The 23,954-nt window shown below is 48.8% G+C and overlaps 1 protein-coding gene across 1 annotated transcript in view; it reads left to right on the forward strand.

Moving 5' to 3' along the window:
* LOC147697160 (ATP-binding cassette sub-family C member 5-like) overlaps window positions 1-2,072 on the forward strand; it is a 2,119,944-nt gene extending 2,117,872 nt beyond the window's left edge. Inside the window, exon 31 of the mRNA XM_086934231.1 lies at window positions 1,819-2,072. Within this exon, the coding sequence (XP_086790357.1) occupies window positions 1,819-1,902 (84 nt within the window). The 3' untranslated portion in view covers window positions 1,903-2,072. The remainder of the gene's footprint in view (window positions 1-1,818) is intronic.
* The last annotated feature ends 21,882 nt before the right edge of the window (window positions 2,073-23,954 follow it).

Below are 23,954 nucleotides of genomic sequence, written 5' to 3' on the forward strand. Positions count from 1 at the left end.
TAGCTTTTAAGGAATCGCAAATTTTGCGATTCCTTAAATGATATGTATGACACATTTTGAAATTGCGATTTTAAGTTAAGGAATCGCAAATTACCACCAATTTGTACTCGGAGGTAATTTGCGATTTCTTTTAAAAATACCCTATTTGGCATTTGTGAGGGTGGCATGTGACACACATACATGCCACTATGGGCATGTATGTGTGCCACATGCACACATGTAGATTTCAGGGGTGCAGCAGGATGTCTTTGAGACACCCCTGCACCCTTGAAATATTTCTCAAATTGCGATTAGCAAATTGCCAATTCGCAATTTGAGAATTATCGCACTATCATTCCTATGGGCCTCCTGGCCCATAGGAATGCATTGGAAATTATTCTTTATTTGCGAATTCGCAAAATGCGAATTTGCAAATAAAGAAAAATAAGGAATCGCAAAAATATTGCAATTTGGTACATACATACCGTTTTGCGAATTCTAAATAGCGATTCGCAAAAAATCGCTATTTAGGATTGGCAAAACGGATTCTTGATACATCTGGCCCTAAATGATTAGGTACCCTTCAAATGGTATTACCATATTTACGTCCTTATGCTGTCCGGTAGCTCAGACATACTCATGATCACAATAGGATGTGAGTTTCAATATAATTCATTCAATCTGCTTCTACATTGGGCCCTCCTGCTTGTGTGCTTTTACTCTGGGATAAATTAACATTCAGCGCCGAATCTAGTGCTAAAATTCCATAGCAGAGTTACCATTTACACCAAAGCCCATATTTTCAAACCGGTCCCACAAAGCAGCGGAGCACCCAAAGTTGCTGTGCAGCGTTGCATGATTAGGAGAGAGCAGGAAAGCACTGTAGCTACAGAGATATGGTACTTTTATGGTGTCCCCAGCGCTGGCACAGAATCATGCTGCATGGTGCCAGGCACACTCACTCTTGCACTATACTGCAAAGATGTCTGCGTGAGTCTAGCACAGGTTTTGTACTGGATAGACACCCTTCCAGTACAAAATACTATACTTAGATTGACTGTTAAACTTGTCCCACTTTGTGTGTGTCCTGTACAGTGCAGCACACAAGCAAAGTGAGAAAAGTTTGGAGAAATAAAAGCATTTATTCTTTTAACGCCTGCTTTCAAGTGACATTAATTTTCTTGCACAACCCTTATTACTGTTAGAAGATAGGGTTTTACGTAAAAAACATGGGTCGTTCCACAGCGTTGAACTCCCCCTTGACCCAGAGTAATGCAAAGCACTGCCTCGCTTTTCCTTTCAAACCAACAATAATACCAATTTGCGTTGGTTTGTAGTTCCTTAAAAGGATTTTGCATTGGGTCTGCGTTATAAAAGTAATGCAAACACGATCCAAAAACTTTGTAAATTCGGCCGCCAGTGTAGCATTGGGTGCTAATAGTGGGAAATATAAATACAAACGATTTTTGCGACCATTTCCCACCTGTTGTAATGCATTCTACACGTCATCTTCACATCTGCTAGTGCCTGGTAGTAATGCAGAGTACACAATCCCAGCAAGTTTACACTTCTTGCATTTAACTTGTAATTGGTGCCAGTGTAAAACAAATCCAACCATTTGCATTTTGTTTAGTTCGACTGTTGACCTGTAAATGAGGATATATATACGGTTCTGCGAGGCCTTGATAATGATCAAATTATTTTTTTAAAGTGTTTATTCATTGGTAAACACATCAATTCTGCCCTCACGCTGAAGCTTTATAAACTGTCTCACAATGGTTAAGCTAAAAATCTTTGTCATATTCGGTACTACTTAACCATATATACTTTCCTTTTCAGATTGTTGAGTTTGACAAACTTTCAGTTCTGTTGGCTAATGAGAACTCAAGGTTTTACGCACTCGCCTTTGCAGCTGAAAAATGAACTAGATTTCCCTTAGGAACATATCTGCCTGACCCCAAAGAAAATTCTGCGTAAAATACCCCGAAAAAAGTATGGACGTAAAGAGAAAACTGGGTGGCCGATGCAGGGTCCACAAAATGGAATGGATGTTTTTCCACGTTTGGCCTTTGTGACTGAGGGAGAATGTGTAACTATATACATATAAAAGTTAACAAATGAATAAGTATATATTTTTTTAATACAATATGATGCCTTGTGATTGGTGATTTTGAGTGGCGGACACCTGGTGCGGCCGATCTTCTGGGGGGAAATCGTTTTTGAAGGATTCGGTGTGTGTATATATATATATATATATATATATATATATATATATATATATATATATATATATATATATATATATATATATATATATATCGACAGTCACTTCAGGAAACCACCTCCGAACCAACAGGGTTGGCAAAGCAGGAGACAGACCACGGCATTCAGGTGAAAGATTTATTTTTCCAGATTGTTCTGCAAGTAACCAAACATGACGCGTTTCGGGCTATGCAGCCCTTGTTCACACACACACACACATATATATATATATATATATATATACACACACATATATATATATACACACACACACATATATATATATATATATATATACACACACACACACATATATATATATATATATATATATATATATTTATTTATAGATAGATAAATAGATATAGATATATAGATAGATATACATACATGCTATCTTTATTTAAAGAAACTCAATATGCTGAGATCACTGAATTTGAATGTGTTATAATGAATATATTTTAATAACGGAAATGTCATTTGTATAAGTATTTTTAAAGATGAATAAAGTATTTAAATAACACGTGGTGTTTGATTTCTAGTTTATGAGTTTCGTTTCAGTGCATTTTGAATTTAAAAAAAGCGAATGATGGCAAGTCACAATTCACCATTATATTTGTGTATTTTACTCTTAGGTCAGTACTTCTACAATTTTCCCTCCTTGGTCTTTCATTCTTTTCATATTCCCAAAACCATAAACTGTCCCCCAATTGATGAAAGTGCATTAAGACTGCTACACAAAGCAACTGAGGTGCATGTTCAAAGTTCACCAATCTGATTTTTGCTCCAGGATAGTTGGAGTCCGTTCTGGTGAAAAGCTCTCAGGAATATATGAACCTACCATTATATAATTTCACAGTGCCCTGCATTGATGCAGGGAATTCAGAATAATTAAAGAAAGGTCAAGTTACTTACCTTCTATAACACTCTTCTGGTAGTAACTCTATGTAGCCGCAGATGCCTCACCATTTGAATAGTCTCCAGGGGTCAGACTGGATCGGGAACCTATTTAGCAGTACCTCTGGAGACCAGTAGGTGGCATTGTGCGGCTCAACATCAACACCTTTCCGCTCCAGAAATGGTACCTGAAGTCTAAATAGGCGCCAACTCTTGCACGCTAATGTCTGTTCCTTTCAAGACTGTCCAAGCTCCCAGACTCACATCCCCAAAAGCAAATTGACCTGACTAGTGTGCAATTTTCTAGACTTCGGATCTTATTAATGGATAGAGTCAAACCACAGAAGAGGGAGGTTGGGAGGGTGTGTAAGGAATCTGCAGCTATATAGAGTATATGTCAGAAAGAGCATTACTGAAGTTAAGTGTGAGAAAATGGGGTGCAATTTATGGCGCGGTTATGTGAACTTAGTGTAATACACCCACCAACCTCTTTAGGACCAGTAGGTTTCTTTTATCAAACCTTTAGCTCAACCATGGATAGCTGTGGCCCTGAACAATCAGGCTAATACAAAGGAACAAGTGTAAAGCATTTAACAGGCACCAAAACAATTCAAGACGAAATGCATGAGACACTCAAGAAATCTGACACCCATTTATAAAATCAGACTATTGTTATGTATTTTTAGACTCCAAAACAAAAAAGAGCCACCAGAGGGTTCCGGATGTACAAAATCTACAAGGTATAGTAAATACGCACTTTTCAGGTAACTGTGAACAAGCATTGGCAAATTCAAATAATTTTGAACAGAAACTTTTTCAAGAGTATAAACGTGGTTACTATAAGCAACCTTATACCATTAACTGAGGTTGCACCCCCTGTCAACCCTCATTCTTTGACTCAGTTCCCCCCGATATCAGAAGAAGTCTTCATCAGTCTGCTTAATAAAGTCTCCTCTGGCTCCATCACAGACTGCTGCCCCCCCCGCGATTCTCCGGGCTGCCTTTTCAGCCTTCCCCACCCCTCCACTGGCCCTCCTGAACAACTCCCTTCTGCTCGGTGAGGTTTCCAGTCAGTTTAAGAACGCGGAAGTAGTACCCATCTTGAAGAAACCCAGCGCTGACCCTACGATCATGGCCAACTTCCGTCCCATTTCCCTCCTTCCCTACCTTAGTAAGGTACTTGAGTCATATGTCACCAGCATCCTCAGTTCCTTTGTTGAGGACTCCAACTTCCTGGACCCCCAACAGGCTGGGTTTAGACCAGCCCATTCAACTGAGGCGGTCATTCTCTCTGTTATGGAGGAACTCTGCAGAGGTGCTGACTCTAACGCCAGCCAATCCTTATTCCTCCTGGACTTGTCGGCAGCCTTTGACACGGTCGACCACTCCATCTTGGTCGACCGTGTCAAGGAGGCTGGTATTGGAGGGACGGCCCATGATTGGGTTCGTCCCTTTTTGACGAACCGCCACCAATCTGTTCGAATTTCCCAATTCTCGGCGGACAGGATGAAACTCACCTGCGGAGTCCCGCAGGGCTCGTCTTTGTCTCCACTCCTTTTTAATTTATACCTTACCCCCCTGATCCGCTCCCTCCGGGGAAGGAATGTCACTGCATTTAATTAGGCAGATGACATTCAGCTCATCTTCAACCTTGACTCGCAGGAAGCGGCCCAGGATTTCCAGTCCACCCTTTGCCATATCAGCGACTGGATGGGCGCTCACCACCTTAAGACGGAGCTCGTTCTTGTCGGAGGCCCAGCCAATCCATGGAACTCCACCTTCTGGCCCCTCTCCCTTGGCCCCCCTCCTAGTCCCGCTGAAAAAGTAAAAAGCCTAGGGGTCTACATCTCACAAGATCTTTCCATGAATCATCAGATCAGCGCTACAGTATCCTCCTGCTTCCACCAGCTCAGAAAAATCCGGAAAATAGCTCACTTCCTGACCACTGAAGCTCTCACCCTGGCGCTGTTGGCGCTAGTCATCTCTCGGATCGACTACGCCAACGCCCTATACGCAGGCATTCCACAATATCAAATAAAGAGACTTCAGTTAATCCAGAATCAGGCCGCCCGTCTTATCCATCGTCAGCCAAGACATCACCACGTTCGTCCCCTCCTCAAAGCCCTTCATTGGCTTCCTGTGTCGGAGCGCTGCAAACTTGGCTGCCTAACCCATAAATCCCTGGCCGGTATCGGCCCCTCTTTCATCTCCTCTCTTCTTCATCCGTACGCCCCCCCAGACACCTCCGTTCCTCCCATCACGCCCTCCTCCAGACACCTAGGTACAGGCGTAAAAAGCACGGAGGTCTTAGATTCTCCTTCTTGGCCCCCTCACTCTGGAACTCCCTACCTTTAGACCTCAGACTCTCCTCTTCCTATCCTCACTTTCGCTCTCTCCTAAAAACTCACCTTTTCCGCGGTGTCTATACATAAAGTTCTTCTTTCTCCCCTCTTTGCCTCCTCCTGGGTTGGTGATCAGCGCCAAGAAACCGTCCGGTGAACGCAGCGCTATACAAATCCTTTTTACATTACATTACATTACAACCTTAGGTGACCATCATTAGCAGGGAGCAAGTCAGGGAAATCAGCAAGGTCCTCAGAAACATTTACCTCGGAGGAAGACTCAGCCTTCAGTCAGATCCAGGTGCTTTTATCTCCTTGCAATAGACTTATATGCAAGTGGTCCTGATACAAGGGATACAGGATGTTGCTCAAGGATGCTGTGGATGCGATGCTGTCTTCCCGTGGCAACTCCTCAGTTCACAACGATCAAAGGCTGTCTCAGGAGCAGACTTCCTGTGCAACCATGAATGGACACTGGGGGTTTAGGGCAACAAAGTGGAACCTTTGTAAAAGTTCCACACTGCAAAAAGTTACAATAATTTTGACTTGGGATTCAATTCTGGCTTAATGTAACAAGTTGTTTGATACCTTACTGTATCAACTTTAGTAGTCCTAGTCAGGCACTAGCATGGCTGCTCTGGCAGTGTGCACCTCTGCACTCGCTAATGGGGCTACTAGCCTTTTCCACAGTAAAAAAGACAATTGGGAGTGTTTATTGTTGTAACATGAAAAACACATTTTCCACTTCGTAATATACAGAACCCTGCCTTAGGGCTCACTAAGCCTACTTCAGGGGTGACTTACATATGTTAAAAAGGAAGAAATTGGCTTTGCCATTCCCATAAATGGCAAAGTCGAGTTAGCACTTCCAGTCTGGTAGGGGGGGGGGGGCAGACTAGGAGCCCTGTTTTACCTGTGTCACACCCAGGGTGGTACAACTAGTGCTGCAGTCCCTGAAGTATCCTCTAACGTACAGACCCTGGGATTCACATGCTATGGATTTACAAGTTAGTTAGATTATGCCAGTTGGGTGTAGGTCAATCAAACAGATATACTTTAAGGCTAGGAAACAGGCACAGAGGTCTGGTTAGAAGGCCTTGCTGCACTCTCAGAGTCAAAAACCATCAACATCAGTCTAAAAACTTTAGGGGTGATAATAGAAAAAGCGGCATTTCCATACTGTAAGTAACTTGTTTTTCTGATAGTGACTTCGAGCTGCAGATTCTTCACTTTTAAAATAAATACAAAGCAGCTGCTATTTTTAGGTGGATTTCTGGGTTGACTCAAACCATAAAATCCTGCATGACAGAGCGGGCAAAATGCCCCTCCCGGCGAATCTGACTCTCCTGACAATAGTGCTTTGTGAATATATGGAGGAATGCCCACGTAGCTGCCTGGCAGATGTACAGGAGAAGGGCTCTACATGCTTGCACATTGGTAGCAGCTTTGGCCCTGGTAGAATGAGCATGCAGTCCACCCAGAAGCAGCTTCTTGGGCAGTGCATAGCTGGTCTTAATACATAGCATAATCCAGCAGGAGATGGGTCTCTTCTGCACAGCCTTGCCTTTTTGTTTTGCTCCAGCAAACATCATAAAGAACTGATTGTCTACACAGTGTTCTTTGGTATGATCAATATAAACAATGAGAGCCCTCTTAGAGTCCAAATAGTGGAGTCTCTCCTCCTCCTTAGTGGGTGAGGTGGAGCATAGAACACCAGCAGAGTGATATTTTGACGAATGTGGAAGTGCGGCACAAAGAGCTTGAAGCTCGTTCATAAGCCACCTATGAAATGGTGATGAGGAAGGATGTCTTGAGAGTGAGGAGCCGCAAGGAACAGTAGTGATTTACAAAAAGGGGGTGGTGATGAACAGAGTGTCTGAGTTAAACAGACCACTCTTACCCAGTCCAAAGATCAGGGCTTGATCCATCACCGTTATTTATCTCACTGCCCCATCCCAGCTCAGAACCTGGCTATATGCAAATCAGTCTGTCCCTGGCCCAGTGCATCATGTGAACAGGGCAGACTAAACTACCAAGCCAATTCTTCACCAGAAAGGAGACAAGCTACCGGGGACCGGTTTCTGGCATTTCAGCCTTCTTCGGCCCGGCTTGCTTGAATCCTGATGGAGCAGTGAGAAAGGGACTCATGTCTGAGTATACCCTGCCACACCTATAGTGGCCAAAAACGATTTACAAAAAGGGGGTGGTGATGAACAGAGTGTCTAAGTTAAACAGACCACTCTTACCCAGTCCAAAGATCAGGGCTTGATCCATCACCGTTATTTATCTCACTGCCCCATCCCAGCTCAGAACCTGGCTATATGCAAATCAGTCTGTCCCTGGCCCAGTGCATCATGGGAACAGGACAGACTAAACTATCAAGCCAATTCTTCACCAGAAAGGAGACAAGCTACCGGGGACCGGTTTCTGGCATTTCAGCCTTTTTTCGGCCCGGCTTGCTTGAATCCTGATGGAGCAGTGAGAAAGGGACTCATGTCTGAGTATACCCTGCCACACCTATAGTGGCCAAAAACGATTTACAAAAAGGGGGTGGTGATGAACAGAGTGTCTGAGTTAAACAGACCACTCTTACCCAGTCCAAAGATCAGGGCTTGATCCATCACCGTTATTTATCTCACTGCCCCATCCCAGCTCAGAACCTGGCTATATGCAAATCAGTCTGTCCCTGGCCCAGTGCATCATGGGAACAGGGCAGACTAAACTACCAAGCCAATTCTTCACCAAAAACGGTGTTGGATCTAGCCCTGATCTCTTGACTGGGTGAGAGGTTTCTGCTTAATTCAGAGACTCTGTCCCTCACCACCCCTTGTTGTAAATATTTTTGTCCACCCTAAGCGTGGAAGGGTATTCTCAGACGTGAGACCCTTGCTCATTGCACCATCAGGATTCAAGCAAACCGGGCCGAAGACGGCTGTAATGCCAGAAACCGGTCCCCGGGAGCTTGTTTCCTTCCAAGTGTAAGAATTGGCTTTTGTAGTTTGGTTTGCCCTGTTCCCATCATGCACTGGGACAGGAACAGACTAATTTGCATACAGCCAGGTTCTGAAACTGGGATGGTGCAGTGAGCTAAAAAACGGTGTTGGATCTAGCCCTGATCTCTTGACTGGGTGAGAGGTTTCTGCTTAATTCAGAGACTCTGTCCCTCACCACCCCTTGTTGTAAATATTTTTGTCCACCCTAAGCGTGGAAGGGTATTCTCAGATGTGAGACCCTTGCTCATTGCACCATCAGGATTCAAGCAAACCGGGCCGAAGACGGCTGTAATGCCAGAAACCGGTCCCCGGGAGCTTGTTTCCTTCCCAGTGTAAGAATTGGCTTTTGTAGTTTGGTTTGCCCTGTTCCCATCATGCACTGGGACAGGAACAGACTAATTTGCATACAGCCAGGTTCTGAAACTGGGATGGTGCAGTGAGCTAAAAAACGGTGTTGGATCTAGCCCTGATCTCTTGACTGGGTGAGAGCTTTCTGCTTAATTCAGAGACTCTGTCCCTCACCACCCCTTGTTGTAAATATTTTTGTCCACCCTAAGCGTGGAAGGGTATTCTCAGATGTGAGACCCTTGCTCATTGCACCATCAGGATTCAAGCAAACCGGGCCGAAGACGGCTGTAATGCCAGAAACCGGTCCCCGGGAGCTTGTTTCCTTCCCAGTGTAAGAATTGGCTTTTGTAGTTTGGTTTGCCCTGTTCCCATCATGCACTGGGACAGGAACAGACTAATTTGCATACAGCCAGGTTCTGAAACTGGGATGGTGCAGTGAGCTAAAAAACGGTGTTGGATCTAGCCCTGATCTCTTGACTGGGTGAGAGCTTTCTGCTTAATTCAGAGACTCTGTCCCTCACCACCCCTTGTTGTAAATATTTTTGTCCACCCTAAGCGTGGAAGGGTATTCTCAGATGTGAGACCCTTGCTCATTGCACCATCAGGATTCAAGCAAACCGGGCCGAAGACGGCTGTAATGCCAGAAACCGGTCCCCGGGAGCTTGTTTCCTTCCCAGTGTAAGAATTGGCTTTTGTAGTTTGGTTTGCCCTGTTCCCATCATGCACTGGGACAGGAACAGACTAATTTGCATACAGCCAGGTTCTGAAACTGGGATGGTGCAGTGAGCTAAAAAACGGTGTTGGATCTAGCCCTGATCTCTTGACTGGGTGAGAGCTTTCTGCTTAATTCAGAGACTCTGTCCCTCACCACCCCTTGTTGTAAATATATAGGAACAGTAGTGAAGCTGCTCAAATGGAGTGCACATTAGAAATGTGAGGACAAAATTAAGGTCCTAGGGCCATATGTAGGTAAAAAACATTTACCGATTTTAAAATACCGAATTGTACCGATTCGGTATTTCAAAATCGGTAAATGGTATGTAGGTCCCAACATCTGGATTCGTTACCGAATCCTTAACAATTCTTTAATTACCGATTCGGTAAATACCGAATCGGTAATGCCCATTCATTCCTATGGGCTTTGAAGCCCATAGGAATGATTAGGCATTACCGATTCGGTATTTACCGAATCGGTAATTAAAGAATTCACAAGGGTGCAGGGGTGTCACTTTGACACCCTCTGACACCCCCAAAACAGGCACAGGTGCCATGTGGCAGGCATACCTGCCCTAAGGGCAGGTCTGCCTGTCACATGACATAGGTGTGCATGCACACATGTGCATGCACACCGGAATCGGTATTTTACCATGAAGTAGGATTTCATGGTAAAATACCGATTCGTTAAGGCCTTTGGGACTCAGAAGAGTCCCACCTACATATGGAATTTACAGAATCGGTAAAATTACTGATTCGGTATTTTACCGATTCGGTAATTTTACCGATTCTGTAAATGTAGATTTACCTACATGTGGCCTTGGATTTAGGCCGGATGTATGTCGTTACAACGCATACTTTTACTCCGCGTACCATTACAACGCGGTATTTACAACGCATACCGCTACAACGCATAGCGCTTTGGGGTGCTGGATAGTGGTAAGTATAATTTACTATTCTAACTCCAGTCCCCGTGGACCCTAGGGAAGGTGTTGGATAGTAAATTAAACTTACCTCTTATCCTAGAGTGCCCCCCAGCGCAATGCGTTGTAACAGTATGCGTTGTAATGCCCGCGTTGTAGTGGTAGTGCGGAGTAAAAAATGCGTTGTAACAGGTGAATACCATTTAGGCCCCTACATACCGATTGGCCATTTACCGGTCGGAAACGGCCGAAATCGGCCGTAACCGGTCGGTAAATGGCCTGAAACAGCCACCTACATCGGGCCCTTACTGTGGTATGACAAAGGGGGTGGTAGGAAACAAATGTTCTAAACCTTTCAAGAAGTTCATACCAACTGGGGACTGAAACAAAGAGGGCTGAGCTGGCAACTGCAAAAAGGCCCAAAAAACTAAAGGTACCTCTTAATAGTGCCCAGGGAAGGCCTTGTCCAGCTAAGGACAAAACAAACAACAAAATATCAACTTTGCACGGAGGGTGTCTGTCTGCTAAGCACTGCACCAAGCTACAAATTTGTCTCAACATCAGGCGTATGAAGTATTAGTCGAGCCACGCCTCTCTGCAAAGATGATATCAACCACCTTCAGAGGAAGGTCAAGAGTATTCAGCTATCGTCGCTCAGTCTCCAAGCAAGAAGTTAGAGAGTGTGAAGGCCAGCATGCAGAACCCTTCCCTTTTGTTACAACAGTAGGTCCTCCTGGAGTGGCAGCCTCATTGTAGTATAGAAGCTCAAGCCTAGGTATTCAAGATACCATACTCTGCGAGCCAGATGTACAACCCTTTTTTGCCTTCCCTTAAAAAAATGAAAGTGAAAAGTTTCATTTTTCTTTTTAAATGCATCCTGTTTTCCTTTAAGGAAAACAGGCTGCATTAAAAAAAAACAAATACAGTTTTATTTAAAAGCAGTCCCAGACATAGTGGTCTGCTGACACCAGCAGGCCACCATCCCTGGGAGTGCTAGCCATTCCTACTGGGGTCGCAAATTGCACCTGCCTCATTATTATTCATGAGGCATGCAAATTGTGACCCCATTGGGAATCGCAAAGTGTCTGGAACACTGTTATAATCCCAATTTGCGAGCCTCAAATTGCGAGTCGCAAAAGCAACGCAATTTGCGAGTTGCAAATTGGTGGGTCTTTCATCTGGCCCTCCGTGCCCCGTCTGGGGAAATTAGGATGACTTGAGCCCAGTCAGTTCTTATCTTCTTGAGAGCTCAGGGCAGGAGTGATATAGACGGGAAGGCATAGAAGAGTCCTGAGTTCCACTCATGGTGGAACCCATCTCAGAGGGAGATGCTTTGACAACTCCAGCGCCCGGCATTGCTGATAGTGCACATTCCTACTGGTGGCAAACAGGTCGAGTCAAGGTTCTCCCGATTCTTGGAAGAGATGTTGCACCACCTCTGGGTGTAAAGCCACTCATGATCCGCTAGGTGCTGACAACTGAGCTTATCCATATTCAATGATTCTCCCAGGTAGCTTACCACCAGGAAGATCCTTTGGTGGTCCAGCCATTTCCAAAGGCACAAGGTCCTGTTTGTTTCAGTATAACAAACCGAATGGTGGTGGTGTTGTCTGTGAACAGCTGTACCAGACTGCTCTTGATGATTGGATGGAAGGAAGGCTTTCAGTGCCAAGCAGATGGTCCTCTGCTCTAGAAGATTGATATGGAGCTGGGACTCTGCCGGCAACCAGAGGCTTCTGATCTCCATCTCTCTCCAATGGCCACCCAAACTCTGAAGATATGTATTGATCACCACTGTGAGCGCTGAGTGGGGAAGGGAGAGAGGTCTGTTGCTAGCCCAATCACGATCTAGTAACCACTACTGCATGTCTTTTAAAGTCTACTTCAAAATTTGAACCTGGTCAGAAAAGTCCCCTTGATGTTGGGTCCACTGAGTTACAGATCCCACTGGAGAGCACGCATATGCAACCTCGCATACTCGACCAGGAGGATGCTGGAGGCCATCAGTCCCAGCAGTTTCAGAGTAAATGTCACTGAAGTCCAGGACCGAGGCTGTGTCCAGAATGGTTCCAATGATGAGGAGCGTCTGAGAGGGAGTCTGGTGTGATTTCAGCACATTGATAGTGAACCCCAAGAATGACAGAAGGTTCGCCATAGTCTGGAGGTGCTTGATGGCTGCCTGGGTCAAGCCCAGCTTTGACACCAGTTGTTGAGCTAGGGGAAAACTGGCACTCCTGACCTCTGACGACATGCTGCCATCCTTTTTGTCAACACCTGCGGAGCACTGGTGAGACCAAAGCGGGGCACATCAAACTGAAAATGCTCCTGTCCCACCACAAACTGCAGGTAGCAGTTGGGCCTGCAGGGTGGTTATATGGAAATAGCCACCCTGCACTCCAACACCACCATCCAGTCTCCAGGGTCAAAAATATACAAAACTTGGGCTACTGTAAGCATTTTGAATTTTACCTTCTGGAGCAAGGTGTTGAGAGTTTGCACGTTTAAAATAGGGCAAAGGACTACTTCGTCTGTCGGCACCAGAAAGTAGCGGGAATAGCCCCCACGTCCTACTTCTGGCAAAGGCACCCTCTCAATAGCCCATTCGCACAAAAAGGCTTACAAATCCTGCCGCAAAATGGAAAAATGGTCCTTCGCCTGTTGTTGGGGGACAGTGAAAGTGCAGCAGAGCAGAAAGAAAGGGTAGAGCATAGCCTTTCCGTATAATGTGTAGGACCAACCTGTCAAATGTTATGACCTTTCAAACTGGCAAGAATCATTGGATCCCATTACCTACTGGGTAGTTGAGCACCCCTGAGGACATACTAAAGGGGTTTGGCAGGTAGGGCTGCAGGAGGGGTGGTTGACTGGACAGCCCATTGACCTTGACCATGGCAGTGGTGGGCACCATGGCAGTGAAACTGCTGGGTGCTGCGCTGAGGATGGATAGACTAAAGGTATGGGCAACCTCTACCGAAGCCAAGGAAGGAACAGTAGGACTGATGCAGCTTGTAATGTGAGCCAGAAAAGCCCAGGGAGCATGCAACAGCCCTGCTCTCCTTGAACCACTCAAGAGTGGAGTCTTCCTAGTCCCTACACAGACGAATCCCATCAAATTGAATGTCCATGAGGAATGAATGGACATCGCCTGAAAAAAACAGTGGAGTTGTGCCAATGATGGAATCAATGGTGTCCATGCCACAACGAACTGTGAACTTGGCTGCGTCACAACCATTCTGAATTGTCTTGGCAAGGACGAGTGTAAGAGCATCACCTGGGAAAACTTGAGCCACTGACCCTAGAGGCAGGGCCAGACTGGCCGTATCAGGCATTGGGCGTTTTCCCGGGAGGCTGGTAGGGTGGGGGACAGTTTTGAACGGGTGGGGCAGGTTTTGTTACTGGCGACTGTTTTTGCTGCAGTGCTGCAATATTGGTCCCAGGTAGAAAAAGCAGCAGTCCTGGGGGCCGCTTTAGATAAGCAGCAGTGCTTCACACTTCCACCCTCACCCCCCATCCCGGGGCCGGTCTGATAAAATTGCCTGGGCTGATATGTGTTCTCAGTTCAGTCCTGCCCAGAGGGCATGAGAGCAGCACCCCAGCAGGCAGCTGGCACTCACTAACTTGAGCACTAAGCTGGTGGCTGAAAAGACTCTGTAGCTGGGTGTCTCCATCCGTTTCAACTCCCTATTGGGAGGAGTAGTCGGAAAGGTGTTGGGACTGGTTTTGCATGACGACGTCTGCACCAACAGGATTTCAGGTAAGGAGTGCTGGGATAAAAATGAAGGGTCATCCAGAAAAGGGCAGTATCATCGTGCAATTTGGTGGTTGACTGGGGGCCAGAGCAAGGTTTGGCCCATGATCCCAACAATGTGTCAATAAGAGCCTCGGTAAATGTAAGAGGGGCTCAGTAGATGTCTGCCCCGGCTAAAGAACCTCTGTAAATACATTGGTCTTGACCTCCAAGGTGGGGAGCTGGAGGTCAAGGACTTCGGCTGCCATACGCATAACCATGGTGTAAGAAGCACTCTCAGCAGTGGCAGGGCAGGATTATGGACTCTGGGGCGGTATCAAGGCCACTAGCCTCCTGCAGTTCATCATACCAATTTTCCTCATAATTCAGTCTGTTCACTTGCATCGTAATTGTTATCTGAATCCATGCCGAACAGGGAATGTAGAATGGGCTGTGGTCGATGTGAAGGCAGATCAACTGGATAAAATTAAGCCTCAATAGCGGCCGGGTGTAACTTTGGTGTAGATCAAACTGGTGCTGACTTGACATCAGATAAAAGTTTCCTCTTCTGGAGTTGCTGCGCTGGCATTGGTGTTGATGCACCAGGTACCAGTTGGACAGTGGTGCCAGAGGTGGAGTTAAGAGTGTAGCTGGTGTTTGCCCTATCATGGGCTCGAAAGATGCAGTTGGTGCTGACAGTGAATCCGCAGGTGGTAATCCAGGTGGAGAACCTCTTGGCTCTGTGGGACCTGCAGGCACACCAAAGGGAGTTGATATAATCCAAAGAGTTGGAGTCTGCATTTTCTAAATTCTTTAATCTTTTTAGGAGTGCCGACGGCCCTAGAAATTCTGGTTATGCTGCAACAAATTGCAGGATGGGCTTCAAAGTCAAATTACTCCAGGAATGGGCCAAATCCCACATAGATTTCTTGGGTTTTTGTCTTTGACTGACCCAAAGATTTGCTTTGAGATGAAGACCAACCCTGGAACGACTCTGGAGACTTCTGGATCTCGACCGAAACAACATTTTTTACATGAGCCAGTCTCGCCTTGGAGTCTTTCGGTGCTCGGCGATGCAGAGTTTTGCCTTAGAGTCTCACATGGCCTTCAGGTTCATTGTTGCATTGTCACTGTATGCCTTAGAGTTGTGGCTCGATCCCAGTCACCACAGGCACATTTGCTGAGAATCTGTCATTGACATTTGTTTGCAACAGCTGTACAGGGCTTAAAATCGGTAAATTTGGGAGATGATATGTCTCTTGCACACTGTAAAAGAATGTTTTTTCGAGGTAATGGTCTCAAACCGATTTGCACTGGAGTGACACCTATTTAGGCTCTAGACCTCTTTTCCGCAGCTGAATGGTATTGAGCTGCATAGGGTCTCCTATCAGAAATGCATGTACTTTTTCACAGCCTCACAAATTATTTCCTTGTCCTTTCGCCCACTTATCATATGGGGTTTCTGACATCAACACATTCCACTTAGGGGGGAGAGTGGCTTGACACCGATGTGAGGGGAAGTGGACCTCGGAGCTCCGTCCGTGGCTTCCCTCCACTATTAATGATCCTGATACTGAAGTGGCCCCTTGCTGCACAACCAATTGCGGAAAGCCTGGTGCCCATGCCAGTTCGCTGCTGAAGTGCATTGGTGTCGCTACGATGGAAAAAGCAGTTAATTACCCTGATCGTGCTCCAGACGCGGCGCCGCTAAGATGGTGGCTGCGCACTGAGGCGGAGACCTCCATCAGCTGGAACAGCAGGAGTTCTGCGCTCTGGCTATGAGCGGCGGTGTGGAGAGTTGGAGCACAGACTGCGGCAGAAAACTACAGAGGCGACCGCCCGGAGGAGATGAGCTGGAGTGATGGGATAGCCGGAATAGCCTAGTGCCGGCTTGTGCTCCGAAGATGGCAGCCCTGTGAGGTGAAGGAGAGACCTGGCGTCGGAAGAGGCAGAGAGCCGCCCAAGTCAGAGCGGCAGGAGTGCTGTTTGCGGGAGAAACGAATGACTGCTGAAAGGTGCACCTTGAGCCCGTAACCACAATACTGGGTGGTAAGACAGCAATGTAAGCTGCGCTGGGGCACTGAGGCCAGAGCCTGCTGAGTGACTGCACTGCTGGGAGCTGATCCGAGAAGCAGGGCCGCGGCGATCCTGAGAGATAGGCCTGGAGAAGTGGGGAGACTGGCGGGGCCTTCCTGTGCTGCGTTGCCATCCTGAACTGAGGGTTGGATGCAGCGGAGCAGAGACCTGACACCAGTGGAGATGTGCCGCACGCTGAGGTGTTGCGGTGCGGCGATTGCTGGTCACTAAAGGGACTGCTATCCGGTGAGGCGTGTGCCTTGGGCCTGGGCCCGCAACATGGAAAGGTGAGGCAGTGATTGGACTGGGCCCACTGTGTGGCGACAGTGGTGTGGTGACATTGGAGACGAAGGCCAGCTGGCGTTTGGAGGATGAGAGACTTATAATTTGCGCTGAATGCTAGCTGGGGAACTAGCAAACGGCGTGGGATTGCTTGGTGCCTACCGGCGACCTCTTTGAGGCTCCCTACCACTGTGTATAAAATATGTAAAGTCCAGTAGTCACTCTTCTCAATAACAAAGAGAAGGAACCCACAGAGGCTGTGGCGGTGCTACATCATCTGCTGGCCAACGGAAGTGGACGCAGCAGAGTAGGGAGACAACAGATCCTTCACAAGACTCCTGGGCCTCCATAATTGCCTGTGAGCTTGACGACCCATGAGTGCTCCGTATCACCCCGGGGCCTATAGTTGTAGAACTCAGGATGGGGAGAACATTCAGAAGAAAGGGGTTTCAGGTTCTATGAGTGGAGGAAGCAGAGCAACATACTTAGGATGAATAGGATGCCAAGGAAAAAACAGAGAATGCTCCTGGAGACCCTACCTAGGCCATTACCTCATCGAGAGAAGCGCTGGAGACAAAAATAGACTCAATAGGGGCAGATCTCACCTTGCTTAAAGATGATCACTGTAAACTTAAAGAGAGAGTGACCCTCAATGAGAAAGCTATGAAGGAGGTCCCGGAGGCGGTTTCTACGTTGCAGCGCACTCTGAAAAATGTGGAAACCAAGATCAAGGTGTTGGAATTGAGAGCGGAAGACAGTGAAGGGCGCTCACGTAGAAATAACCTGTGTATAGTGGGGGGTCCGGAATGAGAAGAAGGGGCTGATGCTGTTCAGTTCCTGGAGGCTTGGATAAAGACAAGGTGGCCCCGGAGGGTCTCTCCCCCTTCAATGCACATGAACGCGCCCACAGAGTCCCGGCTCGGCCGCCAAGGCCTGGAGCCCCTCCCCTCCCGTTGATGGCAAGGGTGCTTCACTAAAGTGATTGTGACCACATTCTGTGACGAGCATGTGAGAAACAAGACTTGCAGATTGGAAATAGTAAGGTGATGATCTTTTTGGATTTCACCAGGGAGGTGCAACAACAGCGAGCTTCCTTCCTGACCGTCAAGCGGAAACTACACCTGCTGCAGCTCCCCTATGCTATGCTGTTCCGGGCACACCTCTAGGTGGCTGATAAAGCAGAGACGCATTTCTTTGCTACCCCGCATGAAGCATGGGATTGGCTAGAGACCTGATGGAAAGCTGGACCTTGTACTTCCTCACTGGGCTCGGCCCGGAGGGAGCCGATCACTCCTCCGCCTCCTCCAAGAGCTCCTTCGCCAAAAGGGCGAAGACTGGAATTGGATAAAGCTGTGAAAGCAGTGACAGAGATTAGCCATGCAGACACAAGCCCGCAGAGAAATGGCAGTGAGCATGAAATGGACAGATCCGAAGGCTCACAATCGAGTAGCGTACATGGGGAATCAGATGCTGAACTCCCAGACATTACCCCTCAAACTGCAGGCGGCATAATCTGAAGCTCACACTCCAGGTCATATGAAAGCGGATTACCTACTGCTGGGAGATGACCTTTACTAAGACCTGCGCCTAATGATGGCAACTTGTGGACACTGTCGGAGAAGTCGGCCCACTACCTGAACTAAGAGAGTGGGGGAGGGGTCTGGGGGAGTTCTGGGTCCAACAGGGTCAGTTTACACCCCACCACCTTTTAGGAAGGAGTTGAAGACTCTGCTCTTCACCAAGTAATCCACTGTGACTGTAGTGTGTATGCCTTTGGTTTCTTGTTTCTCTGGGCCTCTTTGCTAAAGCGCCGGGACACCCTTGTGGGGTAGCCGTGCGCTCAAAAAGTACGGCTTAACATAACATAACATAACATAACATTTACGTGCACTAATTTGGATGGAACTTGTTTGTTTGTACCTGTCCTGGGGAGGGGGAGTTGGGGAGTTTTTATTGTTAGGGTGATTTGGTTTGGGCCCCGGCATGTCACTAGGGGGGGACTATTCCGAAATAAATTGTGGTTTGCACAATGAGACCCGCCATAGATAATAAATGTATCTCTTGGAACGTCAGGGGGATACACACCATGATCCGGCAACATATTTGATTAGGAGAGGGGTGCAGATTGCACTGTTGCAGTGAACCCACTTTTCGCAGAAGGAAGGAGCTGCATTACAGCGACGATGGAGGGGGCAGGTGTTTTATACTACATACTCAGATTTTGCCAGGGGGACTCAGGTCTGGGTGCGCGCGGGGTCCCTTTTCAGTGTTTAGACAAATAATAGGCCCAGAAGGCACATTTGTAGTGGTCTCAGGGAGATTGGACGGGCTGGATATATCAATAGGGAGTATCTATGCTCCTAACGTAGATCAGACTGCATTTTTAGCACAACTATCACAGACACTCGAATCGGTGTTAACTGAGTCGGTGCTATTGGGGGGTGTAATTGTATCATGGATGTCAGTTTGGACCGATCCCACCTGCCGCTCCCTGACAGTCCCTCACACAGAATCGCTGAGGCTCAGCAGGACTGGCAGCACCACTGGGGGTTGACGAACACCTGGAGAGCTCAACTCCCGGGGGGGGAGGGACTATTCCTACTTTTCTGCCTTACATGAGTTACACGTTTGTTTAGACTCGATCCTGTGCTCCCCGGATGTTCATGAAGGGGTCAACCTGAGTGAATACTTGACTAGGACAATCTCTGATCAAAATCCCCTGCTAGTGTCCTTGGACTGGGTACGGAATAGGCCTACAATCCCTAGCTAGTGGGTGAGACCGTAAGTGCTAGAGGATCAAGTGTTTCAGGCCACGATAAGCACTGCTATTGAGGATTATTTCCTTACTAATGCCAACACAGCGACACACCCACTCATTGAATGGGATGCTTTTAAAACAGTTATCAAAGGCAGTTGTATTGGAGAAGTGGTGGGGCGCGGAAGGTCCTCTTACGTGATATAAGAATCTCGAAACAGCGGCTTCGGTAGGTACAGACGGATAGACTGTGGATAAACAGGCTAATCTCCTTGAGGCCAGAGAGACTCTGGCGACGCAGGTAGAAAAGTTGTGTTGTTTCGATTACAGGGTCTACATGGCTCGGGCCCATGCTGAGAGAGAAGTCTGGAGCATTGCTGGCTTGGCTGGCCAACATGGCACGCAGAGGGACGATTATCCTGGAAATGCGGGGGGGATGACGAGGTCTACTATAGTCCGCAGGATATTAATCTCCAGTTTCTGGTATATTAGACTGTCTTGTACCAGAGTAAGCTCGACCCAACAGTGCTGGAGGAGGAGGGATTTCTAGAGGATGTAGAACTTCCTCAGATTGATGCTGAAGCCGCAGGGGCCCTAGGCAGAGAAGTCGAAATTGGAGAGGTAGGCCGTGCCATCAATCACATGGCCAGGGAATAAGACACCGGGGATGGATGGGCTCCAAATTGAGTTTTATTCAACATATGTAGACATATTGGCTCCCCAATTGATAGTCCTATATAATAGAGCGCAACGTGACGGCTATTTACCAGCTTCAACGAGAGAAGCAGTAATCATCCCGCTTTTAAAACCTGGCAAACCAGCTTGGGACCGCATTGCGTATCGGCCCCCGCCATGCTCGACTTAGATTATAAGATATTGAGTCACATATTAGCGAGCCGATTGATGCTCCACATGTCGATGCTCGTACATACGGACCAGGTGGGCTTTATTCCATCCAGGAATACAGCAATGAATATATGCAGACTTCTACGTATACTGGACGCAACCACGTACAACAAAGAAGAGGCATGCATTTTATCAATTGATATTGAGAAAGTTTTTGATAGCCTCGAGTCGCCGTATCTTTTTAGAGTCCTGAGAGCGTTCGGGCTGGGAAAAGATTTCGTAGATTGGACAGCAATACTGTATAAGGATTCTACTGCTAGAGTTTGGACGGAAGGACTGATTTTGGAGGCCTGTGAAGAGGGTAGGGGAACGAGGCAAGGATGCCCCCTGTCTCTCCTCTGGTTCGTGCTGGCGGTTGAACCTTTGGATGTGCACGCTAGATCTGGCCGCCACTATCAGAAATTAGAAGTGATGGGTCAGCTCCAATTTATCGCACTATTTACGGACGATCTCCTGATGTTCCTAGCTAACTATGGGGATGCCTTACGGTGAGCCAAAGATCTGCTGGGTAGTCTGAGAAGAGTTGCTGGACTTAAGGTATACTGGACCAAGACGTTGCCTTTTCCCTGCTCTAGCGGAGAGGGTTAGTCCACTAGAAACAGCAGGTGTGGTGTGGGAAAACAGGTGCCTGATTTATCTGGGTGTTAAAATATATCTCAACCCTGTAGATTTACTATAAGGCAATAAAGGGGGGGCGTGGCTTGGACGCCGATGGCGATGGTCGCCTGAGAGCTCGGCTCCGGGACTGAGCCCGTAATTATCCTGCAGATCGGAGGCCGTGGGGCACCCTAGTCCCCGCAAACCGTTGATCGGACCGATTGGGACCTGCCGAGGCACCTGGTGCAACTCGAACATGAGTTGATCCGACGGAAAATCGAAGTTTGTGGACCCGCGGAGTGCGACCCAACATGGCGCCCGGACCTCTTTGTCCCCTTGGTCGGGACCTTTAGTCTGGAGGAGCGTCGTTAGCTACAGCGCACCCTCCACCTTTTTATCTCCCTGTGATGTGATGGTCTGGGTGTCGGTCTGAGCGGACTTTGAACAAGGTGATCGCTCCTGAATGATCGGATGCCCACACTACAGTGGACCTCGACTCACGGACGCCTGGCGGCCCTGGCTGCGGTGCCGACCCCCTGAGCCGCACCTGGCTGCATCCCCTCGAGCGACTGACTTCCATGGGCAGCACGGCCCCTTGGCGCCACAAAGTCTCCGGTGGTGTTGATGACCCTCGTTCCAGGTCCTCATCGGCCAGACGGGCCTGCACGACCTGGCGCCGATTGTCCCCGCCTCCTCCTCAGTGCCCTCCGACGACGTGGTGGTGGCGCGGCCCGAGGTTGTGGAGGTCCAACAGGCCCTGGAGACGGAGATCGCCGGCCCTCGGCCCGAAGGCCACTAGCCGAGAGAGACATAGCCGACGCCCGCACTCGGTGGCGCCTCTGACTGGCTCCCCACCGTGTGACTCCTGCGCCATGGGGAAACCGAGGGGAGCCAAGGGGACCACCCCAGCTGCCTCAGACTCGGAGGCCCCGGACAAAGAAGAACGTGGGGACCCGGAGAGTTCTGGTAGCGCACCATTGCAGCAACAATTTGACCGGGTCCTGGAGGCGATCGCGACCACACGCTCGGCCCTCCAGCAGGACATTGCCCAGGTGGCGACGAGTCTGGGCCTCCTTAGAGCGGACCACGGCAAGCTTTCGGATAGGGTCAAGGAGGTGGAGGGCTCGATAAAAACCTTGGAGCCAGCACAGAGGACCCTGGCCGCGACGATGAAGGATGCCCTATCCCGGATTGATGCCCTGGAGCGGCGAGCGGAAGACGCGGAAGGCCGCAATAGGCGAAATAACATTCGAGTGGTGGGCCTGCCGGAGAAGATTGAAGATGGTGACATGGTGGCCTACCTGGAGGCCTGGCTACGGGACACGGTGGCCCCGGAGGGTCTATCCTCCTTCTACACCCTGGAGCGAGCACACAGAGTCCCAGCGAGGCCACCGCAACAGGGCCGTGCCCCGCGACCGGTGGTGGCACGGTTATTGCACTTTCGGGACAGAGACCTCATCCTTAATGCCGCCAGACATAATGGCCCCTTCAAGGTGGCGAATAGCCAGGTGAATATCTTCCCGGACTACACCTATGAGACCCAGCGCAGGCGGTTCTCATTCCTGGCGGTCAAGCGCGAGCTCCGGAGCGAGGGCATCCAATACTCGCTCCTGTTTCCTGCAAGGCTCCGCATAATCGTCGATGACAAGACTCAGTTCTTTGATTCCCCGGAGGATGTCTGTAACTGGCTCGAACTCTATAGAGCCGGAAAGGATGGCTTTGGCTCCTCATCTCAACTAGCAGTGGAGCCTGGACAGCGGCGGCGGTCCAAAAGAATTCGGAGTCGCCGTGGCCGGTCAGGCGGACCCTCGACTGCGGAGACGTCGACGGAGCGGAGGGGAGTGTTGGAGGCGTTGTCTACGCTGTCTGGCTTACGGGACGGTACCATTGAAGAGGAAGCGGACCTTGGTGACGAGGGGGTACCGACGGACTCGGAGGAATCGGTGACCGATAGTGTCCACACGCCGGTGATCACTCCGAATTCGGTTGAGGACCTTCTGGATGGACAGGGTTGACGGGGTGAGCTGCGTCCATTTGGGTGGGGGCCTGCAGCGGGGGTGGCGGGGGTAGGCGATTGCTCATGAACCCTGGGGAAGTGGAGGTGGGGTGCCCTGCTCGTGCCATGAGGGTTTTCTTTTATTGTTTTGGGCTCACTTTAGTCTCGGTAGCCCGAGCATCGAGGGCCCACTGCCAACGCCCAGCCCGCACCTGGCCCTTAAGGCCTTCCTACGGTGGCGACCGCAGGATTAGTCGGGGACAGAGGGTTTGCTGGGGGTATGGTTTGGATGGGAACTAGATGGTACTATTTGGGTCCTGTTCTGGGGAGGGTGGGCAGGGGTTTGGGTCGAATCGGGGTTGTTGTGTTTTGGTTGGGGAAAATGGCCGCCATCAGTGCTGGGTTGATTGTTGCTCTTTCTTTGCTGGGACCCAGATGGGGAGACTTTGCACGAACAATGTGGGACAATGGCTGATGTTGCTAATGTGAAATGCATTACTTGGAATGTACGGGGGCTTCACACTATGTCTAGACGTCACAAAGTCCACGCTTATTTAGTGCGTAGAGGGGTACAAATGGCGCTGCTGCAGGAGACCCATCTTAACAAGGCGGAAGGGGCGGCGCTACAGCGTAGGTGGAGAGGGCAGGTCTTTTGCACTTCGTATTCCGCGTATGCCAGGGGGGCGCTAATTTGGATCAGAGCTGGGGTTCCTTTCCAGGTTACAAAATCAGTGGTGGATCCGGAGGGGCGCTATGTGGCCATTTCGGGCACGCTGGGGGGGAGGGACCTAAACGTTTGCTGTGTTTACGCGCCCAATGTGGACCAGCTTGCCTTCCTTTCCAGGTTATCGGGCTCGTTGGCCCACTTCTTTTCCGGGCCCCTCCTGCTCGGCGGGGATTTCAATTCAGTAGTAGATGTGGACAATGACCGCTCACACCCCCCCCTCCCTGACTCTCCGGTTCGCCGTGTGGCTAAAGGTCGGAGGGACTGGCAGACACACTGGGGTCTGACGGATATCTGGAGGGCACAACACCCCGTCACTAGGGACTATTCATACTTCTCAGGCCTGCACGAGTTGCACGTCCGACTGGACGGATTTCTGGGCTCGACAGAATTGGTTTCAGCGGCGATCCGGTCTGAATATTTGACCAGGACC

The sequence above is a fragment of the Lissotriton vulgaris genome, chromosome 8, assembly GCF_964263255.1.
Source record: "Lissotriton vulgaris chromosome 8, aLisVul1.2, whole genome shotgun sequence".
Lineage (NCBI taxonomy): Eukaryota > Metazoa > Chordata > Amphibia > Caudata > Salamandridae > Lissotriton > Lissotriton vulgaris.